The sequence below is a fragment of the Lepisma saccharinum genome, chromosome 5 (genome assembly GCF_977018435.1).
Source record: "Lepisma saccharinum chromosome 5, izLepSacc3.1, whole genome shotgun sequence".
In the NCBI taxonomy this organism is placed as follows: domain Eukaryota; kingdom Metazoa; phylum Arthropoda; class Insecta; order Zygentoma; family Lepismatidae; genus Lepisma; species Lepisma saccharinum.
This window is the reverse complement of record NC_139233.1, coordinates 89,255,589-89,276,681: the sequence shown is the minus strand read 5'-3', so window position 1 is coordinate 89,276,681 and position 21,093 is coordinate 89,255,589. Positions and strand designations below refer to the sequence as shown.

The window sequence follows — 21,093 nt, the reverse complement described above, 5'->3', positions numbered from 1 at the left end:
ATCAACCTATTAGTCCCGTTCCGTTTATGCCGGGGGAAAAGGTACTTGTGGAACATCACAAAAAACAATTCAGCCATGGGTCCAAGTACAAAATCGGAGAAATTGTTAAGTTGATGGGCCAAAAGATGGCGAAGGTGATTGTAGATAATGACCTGATTGTTGTTCATCTCACGAGGATCAAGAGGTATCCTGACAAGGTTGGAAAAGACATCTTTGTCCGAAATCAAAGTCGATCGCGTGGAAACAACCCAGTGCTTGTTAGAGAGGAGGACTATCTCCCAGTACCTGCTACTGAAGATCTAGTGGAACCTCCAAATGCGACCTGCGACAATCAACCGGTTAGGAGATCACAGAGACCAAGACGACCGCCTGACCACTATGGGCAAACTCCATGAAACGGGAGTCTCTTCAACCAAAAAGGGGGAGAGTGTCGTATGCCGATTGAACTTGAACGCCAGACCTGGTTATTAAATGTTGTTCGTTATCAGTCTGTGTATTGCTCCTGTCATGTATGTCTAAAAAGTCATAGCCGTTCTCCATGATGAGACTTCTTTCTATTATACTGATATGTAAGTTGTTGTACTTGTTCTATTACTGTGTTCCGGAATTATACACTTTTGTTTGTGTTACAAATACTGTCTTAATCTTAACTCCATTTTTTGGATTACGGAAGAACTGAAAGAACCCAAAACTCAACAGTAAGCAAATACAAGGGTTGGATAAAAAGTAATGGCAACACTGCTGTCCCGTGAAAGGGGTGAGTCACAGCGCCACAAGCGTTTCGTGGCTGATAAAGGAATGTCAGACGAGATAGTATAGTGAGTTGGAGCGATTGTATGTTATTCAGTCAAAAACAGAAGTGCTCTGAAGCAGAGGACGAGAGTGCAAGCGCCCTAACAATATGTTTAGGCAAGAAGAACAACGTCTCTCAGGCAGACGGTCAACTCAGCCTACTTCTGCACCTTCTTGCAACACCACCTTCGTCTCGCATTAAGAAGGAAGCTATGGCACGGTGTCCCATCATCCTGCTTGACAATGCAAGGTGTCACACTGCGAACTATGTGACGGTGCTCCTACATAACTGGTAGTGGGAGGTACTGGAACATCCGCCGTATTCACCGGTATGAGACCGTGTGATTACGACCGTTTTTTCAAAATGAAGGATCCACTGGGCGGGAAGCACTACGACATGCGCGAAGCCATCATACGTGCTATAGGGCGGTCACTGCGGGACATCGACAGAGATGGACGCGCTGACGGTGTACGACGCCTTCCATACCTGTGACAGAAGGTCGTAGAGATGAGGGGCGATTACTTTGAAGGAATGTAACACGTGCTCCTCTGCCAATACAGTCAAGTACCAATTATACCAGTGTTGCCATTACTTTTTATCCAACCCTTGTAATTCATTACTATTTAATTTCACTTTTGTGTTTTATATCCATTGTGGTTTCAAGAATAGGGTTGTACTGGTCCTAGTACAGAGATTATCTGATGTGTTATAGATTTTTGATTCCTGCAAAAAGCCACACTATGTGGCCAAAGCTTGAGTAACTAAAAAAGTAAGTACTTCCATAAACTGGACTTCAGCTACTTAATTACTATGTAATTATCTTGAAAATTTTATAATGTTCACAATCCAAATAACTAAATTATTCTGATAGTTCCATGTTTATATTTTATAAATCAAATTCAGAAGTTGTAGCAAATTAATTATAACAAATTCTAAAGTATCTACTTTGGTACTAAGTTTAAGAAATAGTTACTCCTTACCCTCCTTTAGATAACGTACAGGTACTTTCATCATCTGCATACTTAATAACAACTGATCCTTTAAGTACCATATACATTCTTGAACACAAAGAGTTTAGTTTGATGATTTCAGCATTTCTCACAAAAGCAACTTCTTCATCAATAATATCAGCCATAGCATAGAAAACACCAATGTTCTGTCCAGAAAATATTGATATCTGTAAGGTAAAACTCACAATATGAATATGAAATAAGTACTAAACTTCAGGTTACAAATCATTAGCTAGGTATTATGCTTCTGGAAAATTAAGAGACTTCAGTATCTTAGGCATATGCATATAAATTTTACTCAAAGTTTTGAACTTTACAAATACCCCAAAACCTCAAATGATTAAAATTCTGTGTAATTGTCAGTGTTATTACAGTGGTAATTTTACGAACTTCAATTTGCCTATATCTCCTAGGGTTGTTTGATAAGTGAGGTAAATGACACATAGATGGCAGCACTGTACAGAAACATTCCTCAACCGATTTGCTCCATCCTTCAGACTTTCAGTTCTGCATGCTGGGAGGTCTTTAATTGGCTGTTGGAAATAGAAAATGCAGCAAGCATTCCCAAAACACACGAACAGAAGGGAGAATCCTGATGTCATAAAATGTACTTTTTAAAGGAGAAAACAGCTAGATCCTGTTCTTGGTGAATCTTCTTCACTAATTAAAAATTGTTCACTCATGGGTTGCTGAATTTAAACATGGTTGTATGAGCAGGGGTGCCCATCCCCCCCAAGACCCTGGATGCAGTTCCCCAATATAATTTTGATAAATATAGTAATTGATTTTAATTTGGATGCAAAAGCCTGTCAAGTGGTCGACAGTTATATCTTAAAATGTATATTTTCGACATGCAGAAAGTGCTTTTGGACGGGGAAAAGATGTTAAAAAGCCCACAACTTATGATAAGAGAAACATCTATCTGGGCACACCCCTTGCAAATGCATGATTTTTCTTTTCGGAGGTGGCTGGAATTGTAAATGTAGATATTACATAGCTGTGTTCTGGGAGGAGACGGAATACAGTATAACATATTTCATAAATATAATTTCTTTACCTTTATTTTTAAAGTTGTTGAAAGACAAAAATGGTAATCAGGGGTCGTTTTAGGGAAGTTGCTTTTATCATTTTGCCCTTTCCAAGTTCCTTACTGCCTTTATTTGAAAAAAATTGATTTCTCAAAATTTCAGAATTTTAAAATTTCTGAAAAATTCGTAGGTAATTAAGGAGCTGCAACACCATCAGCTCCTCCAACATCTACCCTGCATACACCAGTGGGGCAAACCAAATATTCATGCTGCAGTTCTTAACCAAAACTTGTTTGTTCCTATGACTGATTCAATTATTGTTTCATACACAGAGCCATAGATAGTGAAAATAGAATTTGGTGCTTCCTGCAACAAATTCTCCGCTTAGGCTTAGAATATTTCACTCAAAAATTTTCTGGATTGTATCTCAAGTGCAAAATTCACTTCCTGCGACAAGTTTGATATGCACATTTTACATTATATATTTTTCTGTTGTATCGGGTTCTTTGCAATTTGTTAGTATGTAGTATATATAATTAGTACAATTATTACAGCATGCGGAACAGACAATACAATGATATTTCTAATAGAACTAGATTGTTAAAATGCTGCACCTGCAGGAATTAATCCCACGGGCCAAGTCCTGTGAATAGGCTGGATGGATAATAAATTCGAAGCAAAATTCGTGCAATTTTGCCATTACAATGCTCAATTTTGTGAGGCGGCATGTTTTCCTGTTGCAGAAGCACTTTTTGGACTGTTAGGAAAGTGATTCACCTAATGAACTGTGGCATCATCTCCTGAAAATTTACTAAAATATTCAATCAACACCAAGAATATTGTTTGTGTCTGGAAATGTAGCAGCCAACCTTAGTGGCAGAGTGGTTAGCACAGCATGCTATGATGCTAGGGGCCATGGGTTTGAATTTTGGGCTGGGCATGAGTGTTCTTTGTGAGTGTTCCGTCATCAATTTCATCATATCATCACTCATTCTCATCATCGCAATCAGCCCAAAGTGAAAGAAAACCAATGCTAAATAACAAAAATCAAATCAAATTGTAATGTAGCAACAGTAAAATCCTTCACAATCATCTTATCAAGACGCCAAATAGGGAGAATTGTGAGCGAAGCGAGTAGGAAAATTTTTATATCAATTCATTTGAAAACTTACAAGAATATTACATTAATTTAATTTAGTGTCAATACTTTCACAGGATGCCGTGATATTTACACTTTCCCAGCTTTTTCTCCATTTGCTCAAGGGCACTAACTATGAAAGGGTGCATCACTAAGAAATGGAGTGGAAGAGTGGTATACTCGCCTCAATTAGTACTCTGGCACTTTGTTTCTTTATACACCATATTTGCAGAAGATACAATTCAACATACAAGTGTATCAATATACTAACTAACTAACTCTCTAGCCTTCTTAAGCCCAAAGGTTCATGGCTGCAGCAACATAGGCCTTTCATCTGTCCCTATCTTGAGCAAGATCTATATACTCTTTTCCATCCCTACCGATTTCCTTTAGGTCTACATCAACATTTTTCCCTCAATCTTCGTCTTGGTCTTCCTACAGGTCTCTTACCATCAGGTTTTCCAACAAGAATCCTGTAAACATGGTCTTTCATTAAGAGTGATACTTTTTAAAATTTGAAAGAAAAATAAACCACTCAACGTATCAAAGTAAATTGTGCTTTATTTTGAAGCTTAGACATTGCAGTTATGTTCTGAACAAAATACCGTTCAAATGTCCACCACGGCTTTGAACACACCGACGCACAGGATAGCTCCACTGATCCTGATTTCAGTGGAAAAATCATCTTCTCAGACGAGGCGCATTGTTGTCTTAGTGGATTCGTCAATACACAATATTGTTGTTATTGGATCGAGAAGAACCCACAAGTGGTCCATGAGGTGCCATTGCATTTAGAAAAACTCACTGTGTGGTGCGGTTTATGGCGTGGCGGCGTCATTGGACCTTATTTCTCTCGAGATGATGAGAGAACCGTTACCGTCAATGGCAACCGCTACAGATCCATGTTACGCGAATTTCTGTGGCCAGAACTTGACACCATAGATATTGAAAACATGTGGTTCCAGCAGGATGGCGCTAAGTGCCACACAGCTAAATGCTACGCTCGATTTGCTGAGGGAGAAGTTTGGCAACCGGATCATCTCAAGACTTGGATGTGTGAATTGGCCGCCACGGTCGTGTGATTTAACACCCATGGATTTTTTTCTTTGGGGCTACATCAAAGCCCAGGTCTATGCTGACAAGCCATGAACTTTGGAACATTGGAGGCGAACATTCGTCAGGCTATCGCAGACATAACGCCACTAATGTTGGCCAGAGTGATTAACAATTGGAGCTTCGTGTGCGTCAGTGTGTTCAAAGCCGTGGTGGACATTTGAACGATATTTTGTTCAGAACATAACTGCAATGTCTAAGCTTCAAAATAAAACACAATTTACTTTGATACGTTGAGTGGTTTATTTTTTTAAAAAAATTTAAAAAGTATCACTCTTAATGAAAGACCCTATACTACAGGCAAAATCACTGTTTTGTATATTTTAACTTTTAGTTCCTTAGATATTAAACGAGAAGACAAAAGTTTATGAAGAGAGAAGTAACATGCATTTCCTGAATTAAGCCTACTTTTTATTTCCTCTTTAATATAATTTTCATTTGTTAATATTACTCCTAAGTATTTGAATTTGGAAACTGTTTCAAACAAGTTGTTATCAATAATTAGATTTTGATTATTACCTAACACTTGGTTTCGGCCTGTAAGCATATATTTAGTTTTCTCTTTGTTAACTTACAAACCTATCTCTTTAGCAGTTTTGAAAAATATTTTAGCATTATTCTTAATTGTATTCACATCATCCCCCAGTAAGTCTACATCATCTGCATATGCTAACAACTGAGTCATACCATTTAACTTTAGTCCTTCTTTAGTTTCTTTTACCTTCCTTACAGCATATTCTAAGGCAAAATTAAAGAGCAATGGAGATAATGCATCTCCTTGTATTAACCCATCAAAAAAAGGTAAAGTGTTCCCCTGTGCATAGCACCACGCCATGAAGGCGTATAGGGGGTGTGGGGGTAACGCCCCACACTTTCTTGATCCGGTCGTGTATTAACCCATCATGAATTGTAAATTTGTCAGACATATTAATACCCACACGAATTTTACTTTCTGTTTCACTGGTGTATATTTTTATCATACTAACAAGCTTCTTAGGTATTCCAAACTCGACTAATATATTATATAATTTATCTCTTTTGACCGAATCATATGCTTTTTTGAAATCAATGAATAGCTGATGGACGTTTTGATTATATTCCCACTTTTTTTTTCAAGTGTCTATCTGATGTGAAAAATTTGATCTGTAGTTGATCTGTTATGTTTAAATCCACATTGATAATCACCTATAATTTCATTAGCATATGGGGTTAGTCTTGTTAAAAGAATGTTAGATAATATTTTATATGTTGTTCAGAGTAGAGAAATTCCACGGTAATTATTGCAATTCATTCTATCACCCTTTTTAAACACAGAAACAATTATGGATTCTTTCCACTGTTGAGGGATTTCTTCTTTACTCCATATTAAACAAATTAATTTATGAATTTGACATATTAATGAATTTCCACCATATTTAATTAACTCAGCTGGTATTAAATCTATGCCAGGTGCTTTGTTATTCTTTACCCTTTAACTTCAGTCAAGTTAGGTTCTGGAAATAAAGGTTCTGCTGTGTGTACTTCATTTACTTCTGATTTATCTCCTACATGAACATTTAAAAGGTCATTAAAGTAGTTCTTCCTTCTATTTAGAATATCGCTTGGGTCAGCTAGAAAATCACCGTCTTTATCTTTTATCAAGTTTACTTTAGGTTGCCACTCCTTTCTAAATTCATTTACATTTTTATATAAATCTCTGATATTTTTGGTTTTGCTGTTTGTTTCAATTTCGTTAATTTTGCTTTTCAAGTAATCTCTCTTTTTACTTCTAAACGTGCAGTTAACTTCTTGCTTTATTCCATTATAATTGCTTAGATTTGTATCATCAGAGTTATTTAACCACCTAAGTCTAGCCTGATTTCTTATTTCTATTAGATTATGACATTCATTATCAAACCATGGCTTACTTTTTCTTGGTTTATGGTATTCTATACATTCTTTAGCTGCTGATTCTATTGCATTACGTATGTGCTCCCAATTCTTATTTACGTCTGTTTCATTTATATTTTCATCATTGTTTAAATCCTGCAAAGCATCGAATCTATTGCACAGTTTAATTTGGTAATCTTTCTTAATTCTTTCATCAGCAAATTTTCCTGTATTAAATTTTAGAACTTTTTAGATTTTGTTCCTTATGATTTATCACTGCGAGACTTTCTCTTAATGTAGCAATTACTAAATAATGGTCACTGGCACAGTCAGCACCTCTATGTGTATGAACGTCAATTATACTAGTATGCCTTCTCTTATCAATGAGAATATGATCTATCTGAATATGAGTTTTACCATCTGGAGAAGACCATGTATATTTTTGGTTTTGCTGTTTGTTTCAATTTCGTTAATTTTGCTTTTCAAGTGCAGTTAATGTCTTGCTTTATTCCATTATAATTGCTTATATTTGTATCATCAGAGTTATTAAACCACCTAAGTCTAGCCTGATTTCTTATTTCTATTAAATTATGACATTCATTTTTCAAACCAAACGTTTAAAAGTGGTACTTTTCACAATTAAATTCTTTGTATTTGCAAAAGTAATGAATCTTATACCATTATCATTACTTAATTCATGAAGACTTTCTTTACCAATCGTGGGTTTAAATGTCTCTTCTTTGCCAATCTGTGCATTACAGTCACCTAACAGAATTTTCATATCATACTGAGAAAATTTATCAAAGACCTGTTATAACTCTGCATAAAAACATCTTTAGTATTATCATCTTTATCTTCCATTGGTGCATGTATGTTTATTAAAATAATTTTACACCACCTACCCTGTAAAACTACATATGATATCCTATCATTAATAAATTCTACTGTTTTAAGAGCCGAGATAATTCTATTATTTATGAAAAAGCCTGTTCCAGAATTATGATTTTCAGTACCACCATAGAAAAAAGTATAATTTTTAGTTTTACAATTCCCTTCTCCTGGCCACCTAACTTCCTGGACAGCTACTACATCTAATTTATACTTCACTATCTCATTAACTGTACACTGAAATGCCCCAGGTCGGTAAAGGCTCAGAACATTCCAGGTGCATAATTTAATATCCTTATTCCTAATGTAGATCTTATCCTTAGTCCAGGGACCTCCCAAAGTAGTCCCCACCCGAAGATCCGAATGGGGGACTATTTTACCTCCGGAATATTTTACCTTGGGAACATCCATGGCCTCATATTGCTGTTTCTTGACATTTTTTTTAAAGTGCAGAGTTGTCAGCTCTACGCCTAACCCCCAATATGAATGGAGGACCGCACCTGTCGTTGGTCAGCGGATCCCTCGGATCTAGCTGGGAGGATCACATTGTAGTCCACCAACCATACCCTACTTCTGCCGATTGTGGGACGCTCATAGAGCCATGACAGGACAGCTCTGTAAATCCCAACAGAGCAAAATGTTGCCCATTTTACTCTGTTGGTTTGAGTAATTGCAGTGAACACGTCACTGGGCGATGAAGTCGTCACATCCCTACGCCTTGACAACTATCATAATCCCAATATAATATTTGAGTTGTGAGTTTTCATTTTTTATGTCCATTTTATGTACAAATAGTGTATCAATATATGCTATATAATTATTTTCCTGCAGTTTACAATTATTACAAGCTAAGAAAACAGTTTTTCATTGTGCCAATGAAAAACTGTTTTCTTATGTTTGTAATAACCGTAAACTACAGGAAAATAATTCTACAAAAAAGAAACGTCACAACGAAAAACTGTTTTCTTATGCTTGTAATAACCGTAAACTACAGGAAAATAATTCTACAATGCAAGTAATGCATACATACAACAAAAACTATTACGCTGTATAAAACACAACTTATTACTAACTTCGTTGACCCTGTATAATATCAAGTAAATGGTAAAACAAAAACTACAATAATAATATCACAAAATGTGAACTGGGAAAATTTTACAGGTTTTTAGGAGAGATGACTTCCAGCGCTCTATGCTCCCTTTCTTCAATCCATGCTTGTACACTGTGAGCAGTATTGAGAGTGAAGTGAGGAAGAAATTTTTTAGCGTATTAATGAAGAAACTGGCAATAATACTAATTTAATAAGGAGTCAATATTTTCACAAGTTGCCGCGACCTTTACTCCTTCCAAATTGTTCTCTTTTTGCTTTTTTAGCACCCAATTTATTGTCTCTGAGCTTGTGGCGCCCTTGTACCTGATGTTGTGTCTAACCATCACTCACCCTCATTATCCTAAAGTGGCAGAAAAACATCATAAAATAACGAATAGTTACCCATGGACTTCTTATCTAGTAGTTGGTGATATATTTTACTTCACTACATTTTCATGAATCAGATGTTTGTTTTAGGAGAGAAGAAAGAAAGGTGGATGGCTATGACACCCACCACCACCCTGCTTCAGAGCAAAATCCACTTTATACCATAACACCATCAAATGGTATGATGCCTAAATAATGATCATCATACGAATCTTATACCAAAGCACTAAATATTGCCCCCTCCGAACTTCAAAGTTCAATTCTCCCTTACTGTGGAAATTCTGTGTCTATCTAAGATTTGACATTGATATCCAATATCTGGATATCCCTCCCACCCAATTTAATACTAAATTTCCACGCTAGAAGAATTCCCCTGATAATCTAAGACTTAATGTTGATAATCAAGAGTTTTCATAGTGCCTCCCCAAAAAAAATGCTTTATCTTCTCCCAATAATTCATCCGACAAGTTAAAACTTAATAAGAACTGGCGACTGTCTCCCCCTCCCCCAAATAATACTTATTACCTGTCCCTTAGCAGTATACGAAGTGATTATTACATGTTAACAAAATTTAACCTCTGTCCAACGCTGAAATTTTCATTCAGTCAAATTTCCATCACATAAAAAGCAAGTAACCCCCCCACCCAATTTTTTAAATTTTTAATTTTTTTTATTTACCAATAAAGATAATTGATATTATACTTTTTGACATAAAGTTATCAATGATCTAAAAAGAACTGGATACTTAATTCATGTTCTTAATTTTTGTATGTAGTCAGGTGACTTCAATATGTGTTGTGTTAGAGCAGCTCCAGCACAAGATCAAATTGAACAGTTGACTCACAAACTTACCACTAGAGTTATCCCAACCTGGGCTTTTCCCTTTAATTTCATCTAATCACTATCCGTTATCATTAACCAACAGTGTAAGACTGGGAAAACTAAATAAACAATATAAAAATGCAAAAACTGCACATTTAGATTATTATTAAACTTAATATATTTTAATGAATATAGGGAATCAAAGATGTACCTCTCTTAAGTAAGTCCCATATAACGCAAACATTAGATCCTCCTTCAATGATGGATAAAATGTTGAAAAGATTCTCTTCATATTTATTCCTCTTTTAAGATTCCACATAAGTTCAAAATTATTTATAACTTCCCTGTGGAAAAGAGAAGATATACTGACGTAATAGCAACAATATGTACTTAAAATATAACACTCAAGGCACATTGTAATTTTCCTAACAAAATAATAGCAGTGTGTATCAATCTTCATTAAAAGAAAGCAAGAATAAAAGAGAGAGAGATAGAGAATCAGACAGATCTAAACATTTTCAATTTTGTGTGTGTGTATGGAAAAGATTTTAATTTATTTTGATTTGATTTGAATTTAAAATTTTGGGTACATCCAGCACTTAGGCTGTTTTGCACCCATCACACTCTATGCAGTCCAGCCCCTTTTTGTAACAAAAATAAAAGCGTGTCTGAATACTAAAATTTCCTTACCTTGGTTAAAAGCTGAGGCTAAAAAGGGGCACTCAGCACACGCAAGGACAAAATACAGGACAACACACACAAAATTATACTGGCCATAGTGCCAGTCGCCAGAGCCTAGCTCATCTGCAAAATGCAGTACAAGGTGTACTACGTGTAAGTTAGGTTGACTTTTGGGCACCTTAGAAGAAGGCTGTCCCTTACACCCTGAGTATAATTTATGATAGAGCATCTTATGCATTATGAAAATTTTACTTCACTAATTTTAGTTGTTTTGCAAAACAGGAAATGTGATTTGTATAACCTTAATCTAAGGTAAAATTAAGCCTTCAAAGAAATCGCTCAGTTAATGCCTTTTCAAGTATTTCCTTAGCTACAAACTTGTCATTTTTCACTAATTCACATTTGTCTTGTATGACTTCTAAGGAGGTCATCATCATTATTTAGTTTCATAACACTGACACACATTTCTTAAAACTCTATTCATCTTTCTGTTTATTGGTGATTAATACGTTATGATTGATGCCTACTATCTTCCTACTAAGTAAAAGTACTTCCTATTTTTATCCCTCAGGGTTGCCCCAGAGCTGCTTTATGCAGGGAAATTGTCATAAAAATTCCTACCCGAGATCGTACACTTCGGGAATCTAACTTATATCATCCACATGGTAGCCAGATGCCATGCCAACTGGACCACTACCTCTTCTCTACTAGTACCAAAACAACTTTGAACTAGTACTAATATACCAATATCAATACTTATTTGCAAATTGTTGCAATTTGAAATAAATAAGGTAAAGTTTCTTCATGCACTTTGCACCATACCATGAGGCATATATAGGGGGATGTGAGGGTAGGACCCCACACATTCTATCGATCTCGGCTATTTTGGAGATGATGTAATCAGCATCATGCTCCAGCCTTTTTACCCCCCCCCCCCAAATGGTTCCAATTTAATTGAGGCTGGGTGAGGTGATCTCCTACATAGCTTTATGCGAGGACAAGGCCAGAAAAATTCTGACCTAAGATTACCCACTCTCAAGATCAAATCTGGATCTCTCATGTGGCAGTCAAATGCCCTACCGATTAGACCACTGTGGCTCCCTCAATTTGAAGTAGTTGAAAATATTTACAAATTTTAATGTATGTTTTCCATTGGAACTATACCATATAAATTTATCAGAGTTTTGCTTTAAACTATTCATAATTTCCCATGAGATTAATCATTACATATTTTGCACAATTACTAAAGTGTCACTGGCATTTTTACAGACTCCACCAGTAACTTTTGTACCAAGAAAGTATCAGCCAGTATCGGTTATTAAAATCCAACCAATACTTTCCAGAAACAAAAAACCCTACATATGCTGACCAAGGCAGTCTATTTATCTGGAAGAAAAAAAAAGAAAAAAAAAACAACAACAACTGAACAACATGACATTTCAATCCCTTTATCAGGGTCTTATTCAGACTTGAAATCTAACTAAAATCCAATATTGAAAGCAAACTAAAATGTTACCATTGAATTATTTAGATTGTCACTTTAATCATTATGTAGATTATACAAATCAATTGTTCCTTGATAAGATTTCCTGTTCATCCTTGAAGCAAGTAAGATCTCCGACTACATACTAATGGAAACAATAGGTGACACTGCAACTACTGAACACTCAAATCTTATGTTTTGAAAGTGTTGGCTGATACAATGGTGTAATGTAGATAACAAAACACAGTAAATAGTCCGTGATTGATTGAATTACTTTGGAGTGCATCAACACATATGGCCATACCGTACCCTTCAATATGTATGGGGAAATATCCCCTTATCTAAAAGCCTTACCTGAGAACTAAAAGAGGGGTGTAGAAAGCACCTTGAGAAAGGTTAACCTTTCGGAATGTGTGCCGTTGTAAATTTTATAACAGCACTGGTCCTTTGTTTCTAATAGACACATTTCTTATCATTGCAACTTGGCGCCCATGTTTATTCTTTCCTTTGACTCTCCTCCACAAATTCCATAAGTTCTAGTAACTCCCCTAATGGTTTGTCAGTGGCAAATAAGGTTTCGAAGGATGATCATCAGTGAATGTTGTACTCTTTACAACACCCACCTTCTCATGTAGTATTTTATTTTTGTTTGGCATATTATTTGTGAGTGATTTTGTTTTACTCAACATGTCACATAGATTAGATAGATACTAGTGAAAAAGAACAATATCTTCAAGAATCTTCAGGTGAGGAGGACAATTTTGCATTTGTTTTTACTTGCTTTCATCTAAGTTCAATTGATTTATTAAAATACGGTAATGAATAATCTCTGAAATAACTTGCTTTTTTTTATTTTTGAAACAAAAACATTGTCACCAATATAAAGCAATAAAATAATTTACAAAATTAGAATTGGTGTTTGAAGCCACTTTATACACATATAGTTTAAATTGGGATACAATGTGCCTCCAAAATTAATATAATAATCTTACCCAATATAAATAAATCAAAACAATAAAAATAAAAAATAACAAAGTATAAACACAAAAAAAAACATAGTCATGTAGAACAAGATAAATTAAGCTTGTGAAAGCAGCTAACTTATACATGTTGTAAAAAGTTCAACACGCGACTGCTCGCATAAGTGAAATAAGCATGCATCCCAAAAGGTTAAAAGTGAAGGCCATAAAGGAACCTGCACAGGATATACACTAAAAAGGTAAGGGCACACTAAAAAAACTTATTCAAAGAGAGTGGAAAAGGCCCACAAAGCTAAAAACACTAGTTAAAAACATCTCCCAAGATGGATAATAAATCACTGGAAAGGTATCTCTGAGATAATTAAAATCGGCACATTCAAGAAGGATGTGCTGAGCATTTAAAACAACCTTACAGACATGGAAAAGCAGAAGGTTCAAGCCTTGCAGCAAATAACAATGTGTGAGATGGCTGTGTCCAATTCGAAGTTGAGTTAAAATGACCTGTTCTCGACAGAGGGACAGTACGAGGAACGCCATGCACCCATTGTGGGCTTGATAGCATGAAGCTTGTCCCTCGATACCTCATCCCAAAGACTTACAAACTAGGTATCACAAGACGTAGTTGGTGTTAACTATGTAATATTGTATCATAAAAATGTTGTGTAGAGAACAAGTTCAATACACATTCATGTTCACTGGACTTATGGATTGTTTGTTGAAGTAATATAGGGGTAGCTTACACTGCAAACCAAAGAAAGAGAAACATGTCCATGTCTACCTGTGCTAGACTGCTAGCTAGCTTAGGCAGTTTGGCAAATAAACTAACAGTGACAGTCTATATAAACTACTGGGCATAAAAATATGTATAACAGTAGTTATGCATTCAATTTGATGTGCTTATTGATTCTCATATTTCTAAATGAAGATTTAATATTAAGTTTTATTGTTTAATAGTATGGCACGAAAGTCAAATATACAATGTGCAAAGTTACCGTTGTGTATCAGGGGGAACTTTTGCTCGAAACATAAAAAGTATGATGTGTTTCATTTTCTCCTGATACATTTTCAAGTTCCTTTTAGAGACAGCTCCTATACTTGCTGATTTGGCACAAAGGACTAACATTAGGAGAATTCCTGTAAGTAAAGAGCAAATTAATAAAGTCAGACAAAAAATTCCATTAGGTAAAAATGATTTGAAATATTCTAAATATCCATAATTACCAAAGTCTGATATTAGGCAGTGGAATATAACACCAAGGATCTCCTTGAAACTGGTGGAGAGACAACCTATGTACACTCAGGAGACTTGATTGATATTCTATTATATTACGAGGGTCGTTCAATAAATAAGTTTCCCTGTGCCATAAAATTTGTTACAAAAATAATTGAGTAACAATGCCTATCACCTTCAAGGAACGATAGGCATTTCTCCTGCAGACAGGAAGGTGCATGCGGAGAGGGGAAGGAAACGACGGAACTTCATGAAACACCGGGCTTGTGCCATTGGAGAGGAGGGTACCATGGCAGGTGCACGTGTATTTGACGGCTGGTGTCAGGAAGAAGTGCATGCCGTGATTTGGGTCGAATGGGCAAATGGCTTGACATCCACAGGAAGCTAGTTGCTGTGTACGGTGACATTGTAATGTCTGTGCAGATGGTCAGAAGGTGGTGCAACATGTTCACCGAAGGCAGAGTAGGGATTTTTTATGAAGTTCGATCCGGTCATCCCCAACTGGCCCCACTGATGAGAACATCGCGAAAATGGATGAACTGCCCTGATTTAGCACCTAGCCATTTCCATCTTTCCCCACACATGAAGAATGGGTTGCAAGGTCGGTGTTTTGAAACTGATGCAAAAGTCTAGGCTGCAGTAAGATGAGTGTTGCAACGTCTGAGCCCAAACTATTTTGCACAGGGCTTCGATACGCTGGTGCAGCATTGGGACTAATGCCTCAATGTGCAAGGTGATTATGTTCAAAAGTAGAATAGGTATGTACTTATCTAGATATGTAGAGTTTGCATGTATACAGGGTGATTGGTAATTCGACCTATTCCTGGAAAGTGGTAATACTAGAGCACATTTGCAACAAAGTTGACCCTATGCGCCGGGGATTCCCAAGAAGAGTTGAGAGAGAGAATTGAGACATAAGAGACAGAGTATCAATGCGAGTGACTGTGTCTGAAGTACGCCTCAGGCTGCGTGCTTGCATACGTAACCGGGGGAGGCAATTTTAACAGGATTTGTAGTTTTTGTAACAGTTTATTCTGACAACCTGTAATCCTGTGAATGGTAAATAACATTATTATTTCACTCATTTTAGTTCCTTTATTTCTCACAACCGACAACTTCTTTTCACTTTACAAAGAGGTCTACAACGCACCTTCTCTGCTTTTTATTCAGATTTTTCCCCCAACCCGTGTGCCAGTTGACAACATTTGTATCTTTTTAGAGAACTTATGAAACGAGGAAGTTTTTTTCATAATTTTTACGCTAAGTGTGTTACCAATTTTTTGAGTAATCCTCTTCGATTTAAACGATAATTTCCAAATTTCTTCATGACGTGTGCACCAATGACTGTTTCTTTCTGTGGGTATGGGAATTTTGGGCATGAATTTTTTTCCCAGTAGTCACTCATTCGTCAGCTGTTAGCAACGTGTCAATTAAGTGTCCAGGGTGTAGTAGTTTTTTCACAATTAGTAGTTTTTTGGTCGCAAGTCGGAATATGTCACGAAAATCTACAAACTTCAATAACTCGAAACCCATTGATTTCCGACCCCCGGTGCATAGGGTCAACTTGGTTGCAAATGTGCTCAAGTATTACCCCTTTCCAGGAATAGGTCGAATTACCAATCACCCTGTATATTACCAAATAAAAATATTACATCGGGAAACTTATCTTTTTGAATGACACTTGTAATAGCAATGGTGTATAATGAAAATTTGATCTGGTTTACTGCAACAGTTCTTATTTATTGCATGGATTTGTTATACACCCCTATTCTATATAAATTAGATATAATAGAAATAAAACACCAATTCAAGTATGCAAGGAACAGTAGTGCAAGTTTTCAACAATTTCAATATTTTTCATAAAACTTCCCTTTTCACACAAAATTGAACCTGAATATCCCCTTCATCAAGGGAAATTTCCCTTAATGTAGTAACACTACCACTGCCAAGTGCATAAACAGAAAAGATCAAGCAGTTTTCTCCCAGCAACATTGTTTCCAGCAGTGAATTGACCAGATGCAGGTCTCTTATTTTTATATATAGCAACTTGCTTCGGCTCCCTCATCTTCTCCACATACAATCGTGAAGGAAACCGGTTATCAGAAGGGTGCATTATACAATGATCAGTGTTTCTATCAAATTGTCTGTGATATCACAGAGATCTAAGTTGTGGTGGAAATTGTAGGAGAGGCCAGAGGTTGAGTTGGAACTTCAAAAAAGGAAAAAAAAAAAAAAAAGAACAGGTAAGTCAATTTTCTGTCGTATATGAAGTAGTGGAGTCATTTCTGCCATGTGGATGCTGTACTGGACTTTACAACAAGCTTTATTTCATTTCATACATTTGACAATTTAATTCATCAAAGCATATGTTTATTTATACCTTTTCATTTATATGTCCAGTCACGTTTTGTATTTAAAAGTTCATTCTTCAGAGCCTGAGGAGCTACCTGTTTATTTCATTGACCCTTCATTTATATTTTGTTCTATCTTTAAGCTACTTTATCTCCTCTTTATATTGATTACGATAATGGAGTTAAATGACTAGATGAAACTGATGAAGGAAGATAAGGCTTGAACCTAAAACCTTCATTGGTTAGACATGAATCAATCACTCAGACACATCTATATTCTTATGTAAGTTTTGAAAATTTACACACACACACACACATACACACACACACACACAAACATATATCTTCAACACATCACATCTTGAATTACTGAACCTTAAACTATAAACCGATTTCTTTGAATATGAGAGTGCCAACTTTTGCATTGACCATTGCATTGATAATATACAAGGTGCATGTAAAAAATAAGGGCCGATATTTTGTTTTAAAAAAAAACAAGAAAGTGATAGGAGAAGAAATTTATTGTGATTGATGAACAAGTACATACCTTGGCTATTTTTCGACATAATCACCATTAACCTTCAGACATTTCTGATAGTGTGGCACAAGCTTCCGTATACCCTCTGCGTAAAAATCTGCCGCCTGAGAGTGCAGCCAGTCTAGAACTGATGTCTTGAGCACATCACTGTCGTTGAAATGCTTCGATGCAAGCCACTTTTTCAGGTGAAGAAAAAGAAACAAATCACTGGGGGCAAGGTCGGGGCTGTAAGGGGGATGATTGAATAGTTCCCATCGAAATCTTTGAATTGTCTCAACAGTTTGAACAGCTGTGTGTGGGCGGGCATTGTCATGGATCAGAAAAATTTCAGAGAGTAGCGTTCCTCTCCGCCGATTTTGGATGGCACGTCGCAGATTATTCGTTGCTTCGCAATACTCCTCTGCTGTAATTGTTCATTCTGGTTCCAAGAATTCCACAAAACCGTCACTATGTGTGAAAAGAGGTCATCCCCATCCTCCCCCCAGTGGGCCAAAAAATCACGTGCAGCTGTCCTTCTTTGCTCTTTGTGAGCGTCTGTCAGCATTTTTGGTACCCACCTTGCACACAGTTTGTGATACCCCAGGATGTCAGTCACAATTTGATGCACTGTTTTCGCAGACACTTCTGGAAACTCTTTGGTGAGTTTAGATATTGTGAACTGGCGATTGGAACTCACTTTCTCATTAACGCGTTCCACCAGATCGTCCATCTGAACACTAGGCCTTCCGCTACACTCATCATCATGGATATTTGAATCTGTTCCCAAAATTCTCTGCAAAATTGCTTCACCTTCCCTTCACTCATCACTGTCGGTCCATAAATGGCACAGAATTCCCAATGGATGTCAGCTGCATTCTATCCTTTGGCGTTCAGAAATCGTATGACAGATCTCACTTCACATTTGGCAGGATTTTGTATTACGGCAGTCATTTCACCTTACTGCTACTTGCACGTACGCAACCCCGCTCTGACGATTCTATCTCTGTTGCAAGCACAGAATACTAGGGCATGCTCCTGCACATGCTCAACTTCATCAGTGTTGCCAACCCTGCATAAAAAATTATCGGCCCTTTTTTTTGACATGTGCCTCGTGCAAGGATCATTTCCAAAAAACTGATTACATGATCATAACTGTCTACTTTTATAATTGCGAGGATGAGGTTACTTCATTCCTTCATAATAGTCTCTGTCCGAGTATACGAGTTGACAAATTTCTGGCGATTTCCTTACACTGTCAGCGGAATAGTTTTTCTGTATATCACAGAGGGACTGCCCGAAGGCCTACACTATCTCATTGATGGTCTTGAAGTGATGTTATCATAGAGGATTGTGTACTTCTGAAATGAGTCACATTGAGTGCTTTTGCACTTCTCAACCCCACCACTGAAGCAGTTGTCCCACTGAATATGCAGCATGGCACTTTTGGTTGTGGTGCAACACAATTGGATGTCTCACCAGAAGTGTTTGTCATTTTAGACGAATAGCTGGATGTAGGTGATTCTCCAGAAAGTTACTGTAACACTCACTGTTCATGGTAACTCTCTACGGCACTGTGTGACAAAGTAGAATGACTTCGTGGTCGTAGGCAAGAAGAAGCATTACTTTAATGTTGCAGGGTGCTTGTTCAAACTTTCGCAGTCTTAGCAAATCAGTATGGCAAACCCCTTAACCACTGTTTGACATTGAAGTGTCTCATCACCACAAGCTTGCACAAGTTCTCTGTGACACATAAGAGCATTTCTTTCATGTTCAAACTTACTCAATATGGCTACAGTCAGCTCAGTGCTGCCACCACATGTCAATCTGTAGAAGTACGATATAACACATATAAAGGTGGGCATATAGCCATTGTCTGAATCCGAGATTAACTGATCTTCCAATGAATCAAAATTTAACTCTATTTAATGGCTGAAACTGGAAATCTAGTCACTGTAAAATTGTCAACTCCCAATTCAGCCCATTTGCAAATTTGTCCCTCTCCCCACTAAGTGTCGATGACCCTCCAACTCCTAGACTGCCTCTTGTAAACTTACTTTCTAAACTCAAGCTGAGTTTTATCACCAGCAACCTCAACATAGTGCATGTAAATGGCCAGAGTCCCCTCAAACATTTTGTTGCACTTGAAAATATATTTTCCACACTCAAACACATCGATGCTCTTTTAATCTCCGAAACGTGGCTGAAAGAGTCCCTCTCGACCAATCTGATGCATGTGGCAGGATTTAAGCTCTTTAGGAGAGACAGAATCAGAAAAACAGGTGGGGGAGTAGCATTCGATCTAAGGGAAGACGTAATCAGATAATCTCACTGCAAACATACCTACATATTCCTCTGAATTTATCATACTCAAAATCACTGCAAGGCAACAAAAGGTTATTTTGTCTGTAGTGTACCGACCTCCTTGCACTTGCCTTACTAACTTTGAAAACAAAATCGCAAATTTCTTGCCCAACAATGAATATTCAATAATTTTGGGAGACTTTAATATCGATCTCTGCAGTACAAATGAAGTCACATTGTTTCACGACACAATGTCTGCTCTGAACATTTCCACCTGTCCTCTTGACACAACTCACCATACTCTTCCTAATCATGGATTGACTTCATTCTTGTGTCCAACAAATCACGCATAATGTTATATATATTATATATTCCTGCATGTTAATATCAGGAATATGTGAGTGTGCGTTTGTGTGTCTCCTTTGTTGTTGTGTGCCCATGTCTATAGGTTAGACTTTTCTTCTTATATGTACATTTTTTATGTACTTTTTTATTCCTTTGAAATTTTTATATTTTTTTCCTTTTTTCAATTTTTCAATGTAGACTACTATATTCCAAAGAATTGTGCAAATACAGCCAAGTGGAACAGTGGACATATTGATCAGTATCACTTTTTTTTAAATGATCCTCACACATTTTTTTGACTCAGCACTGTTCCTAAATATGAAAGTACCAATAAAATTCAAGATAATTTTTCATACAAGTTCATGAGGGAATTCTGCCATTGCCACTGGAAGAAAGAGAAAAACAAAAAAAAAACAGTAGTTTTATGGATAAGTGTATATTAAAATTAATTGGATTCATAAAATCACGAATTTTCTCTCACTAATTCTTCTATCCTTATGTTTTCCAGATAAATACATTTTTCCTGTTTTCAAGGCAAGGTGGCTCGTATTCATTCTGTGAATAATTTACATTGTTCAGTAATATTTAGTGGAGTATAGTTATATAATTATTTCTTGATACTAACCCACAAATGAAAGAAGTGTATAGATTTTCAAATCAAACTTAGTTAGAGCTTGGAATTCGCCATATCCTTGTCTAAATATTGATAGAAGAACAAAATAAACACCATGAAAATGAAGGTGAAAATGATTCTCTGTCTCATTAGAAAATTCTGAAAAGAGAAATTTACAAAAAACTGTACAAAAGGCTACATTTCAAACACATTTATTTGCATTCACATCAACTAAGTTTGAAATATATTTCATGCAGAAATAGGATTTCTAATTTTATACAAAGCACAAGCCATATTTCTGTTTAAGTAGTAATGTATCAACATGTATACCACGTTTAAATAGAATTTCACATGTTCAAAGATTGATTTGTTGTTTTAAGTCCACTTTATGCACAGGAAGGTTAATCGAGACACATATTCACAAACCCTATAGTGCTGCACAACCAGGGAAAT

The 21,093-nt window shown here is 36.4% G+C and overlaps 1 protein-coding gene across 1 annotated transcript; it reads right to left on the bottom strand.

Moving 5' to 3' along the window:
* Positions 1 to 1,769: 1,769 nt before the first annotated feature.
* Positions 1,770 to 20,688, bottom strand: LOC145988138 (uncharacterized). The gene is made up of 4 exons (XM_083122969.1): positions 20,653 to 20,688; positions 14,275 to 14,416; positions 10,350 to 10,482; positions 1,770 to 1,970 (listed from the first exon to the last, which is right to left on the bottom strand). Exons 2-4 carry the CDS (start codon positions 14,403 to 14,405, stop codon positions 1,770 to 1,772), a joined length of 465 nt encoding a protein of 154 aa, XP_082979095.1. The 5' UTR covers positions 14,406 to 14,416; positions 20,653 to 20,688.
* Positions 20,689 to 21,093: the final 405 nt, after the last annotated feature.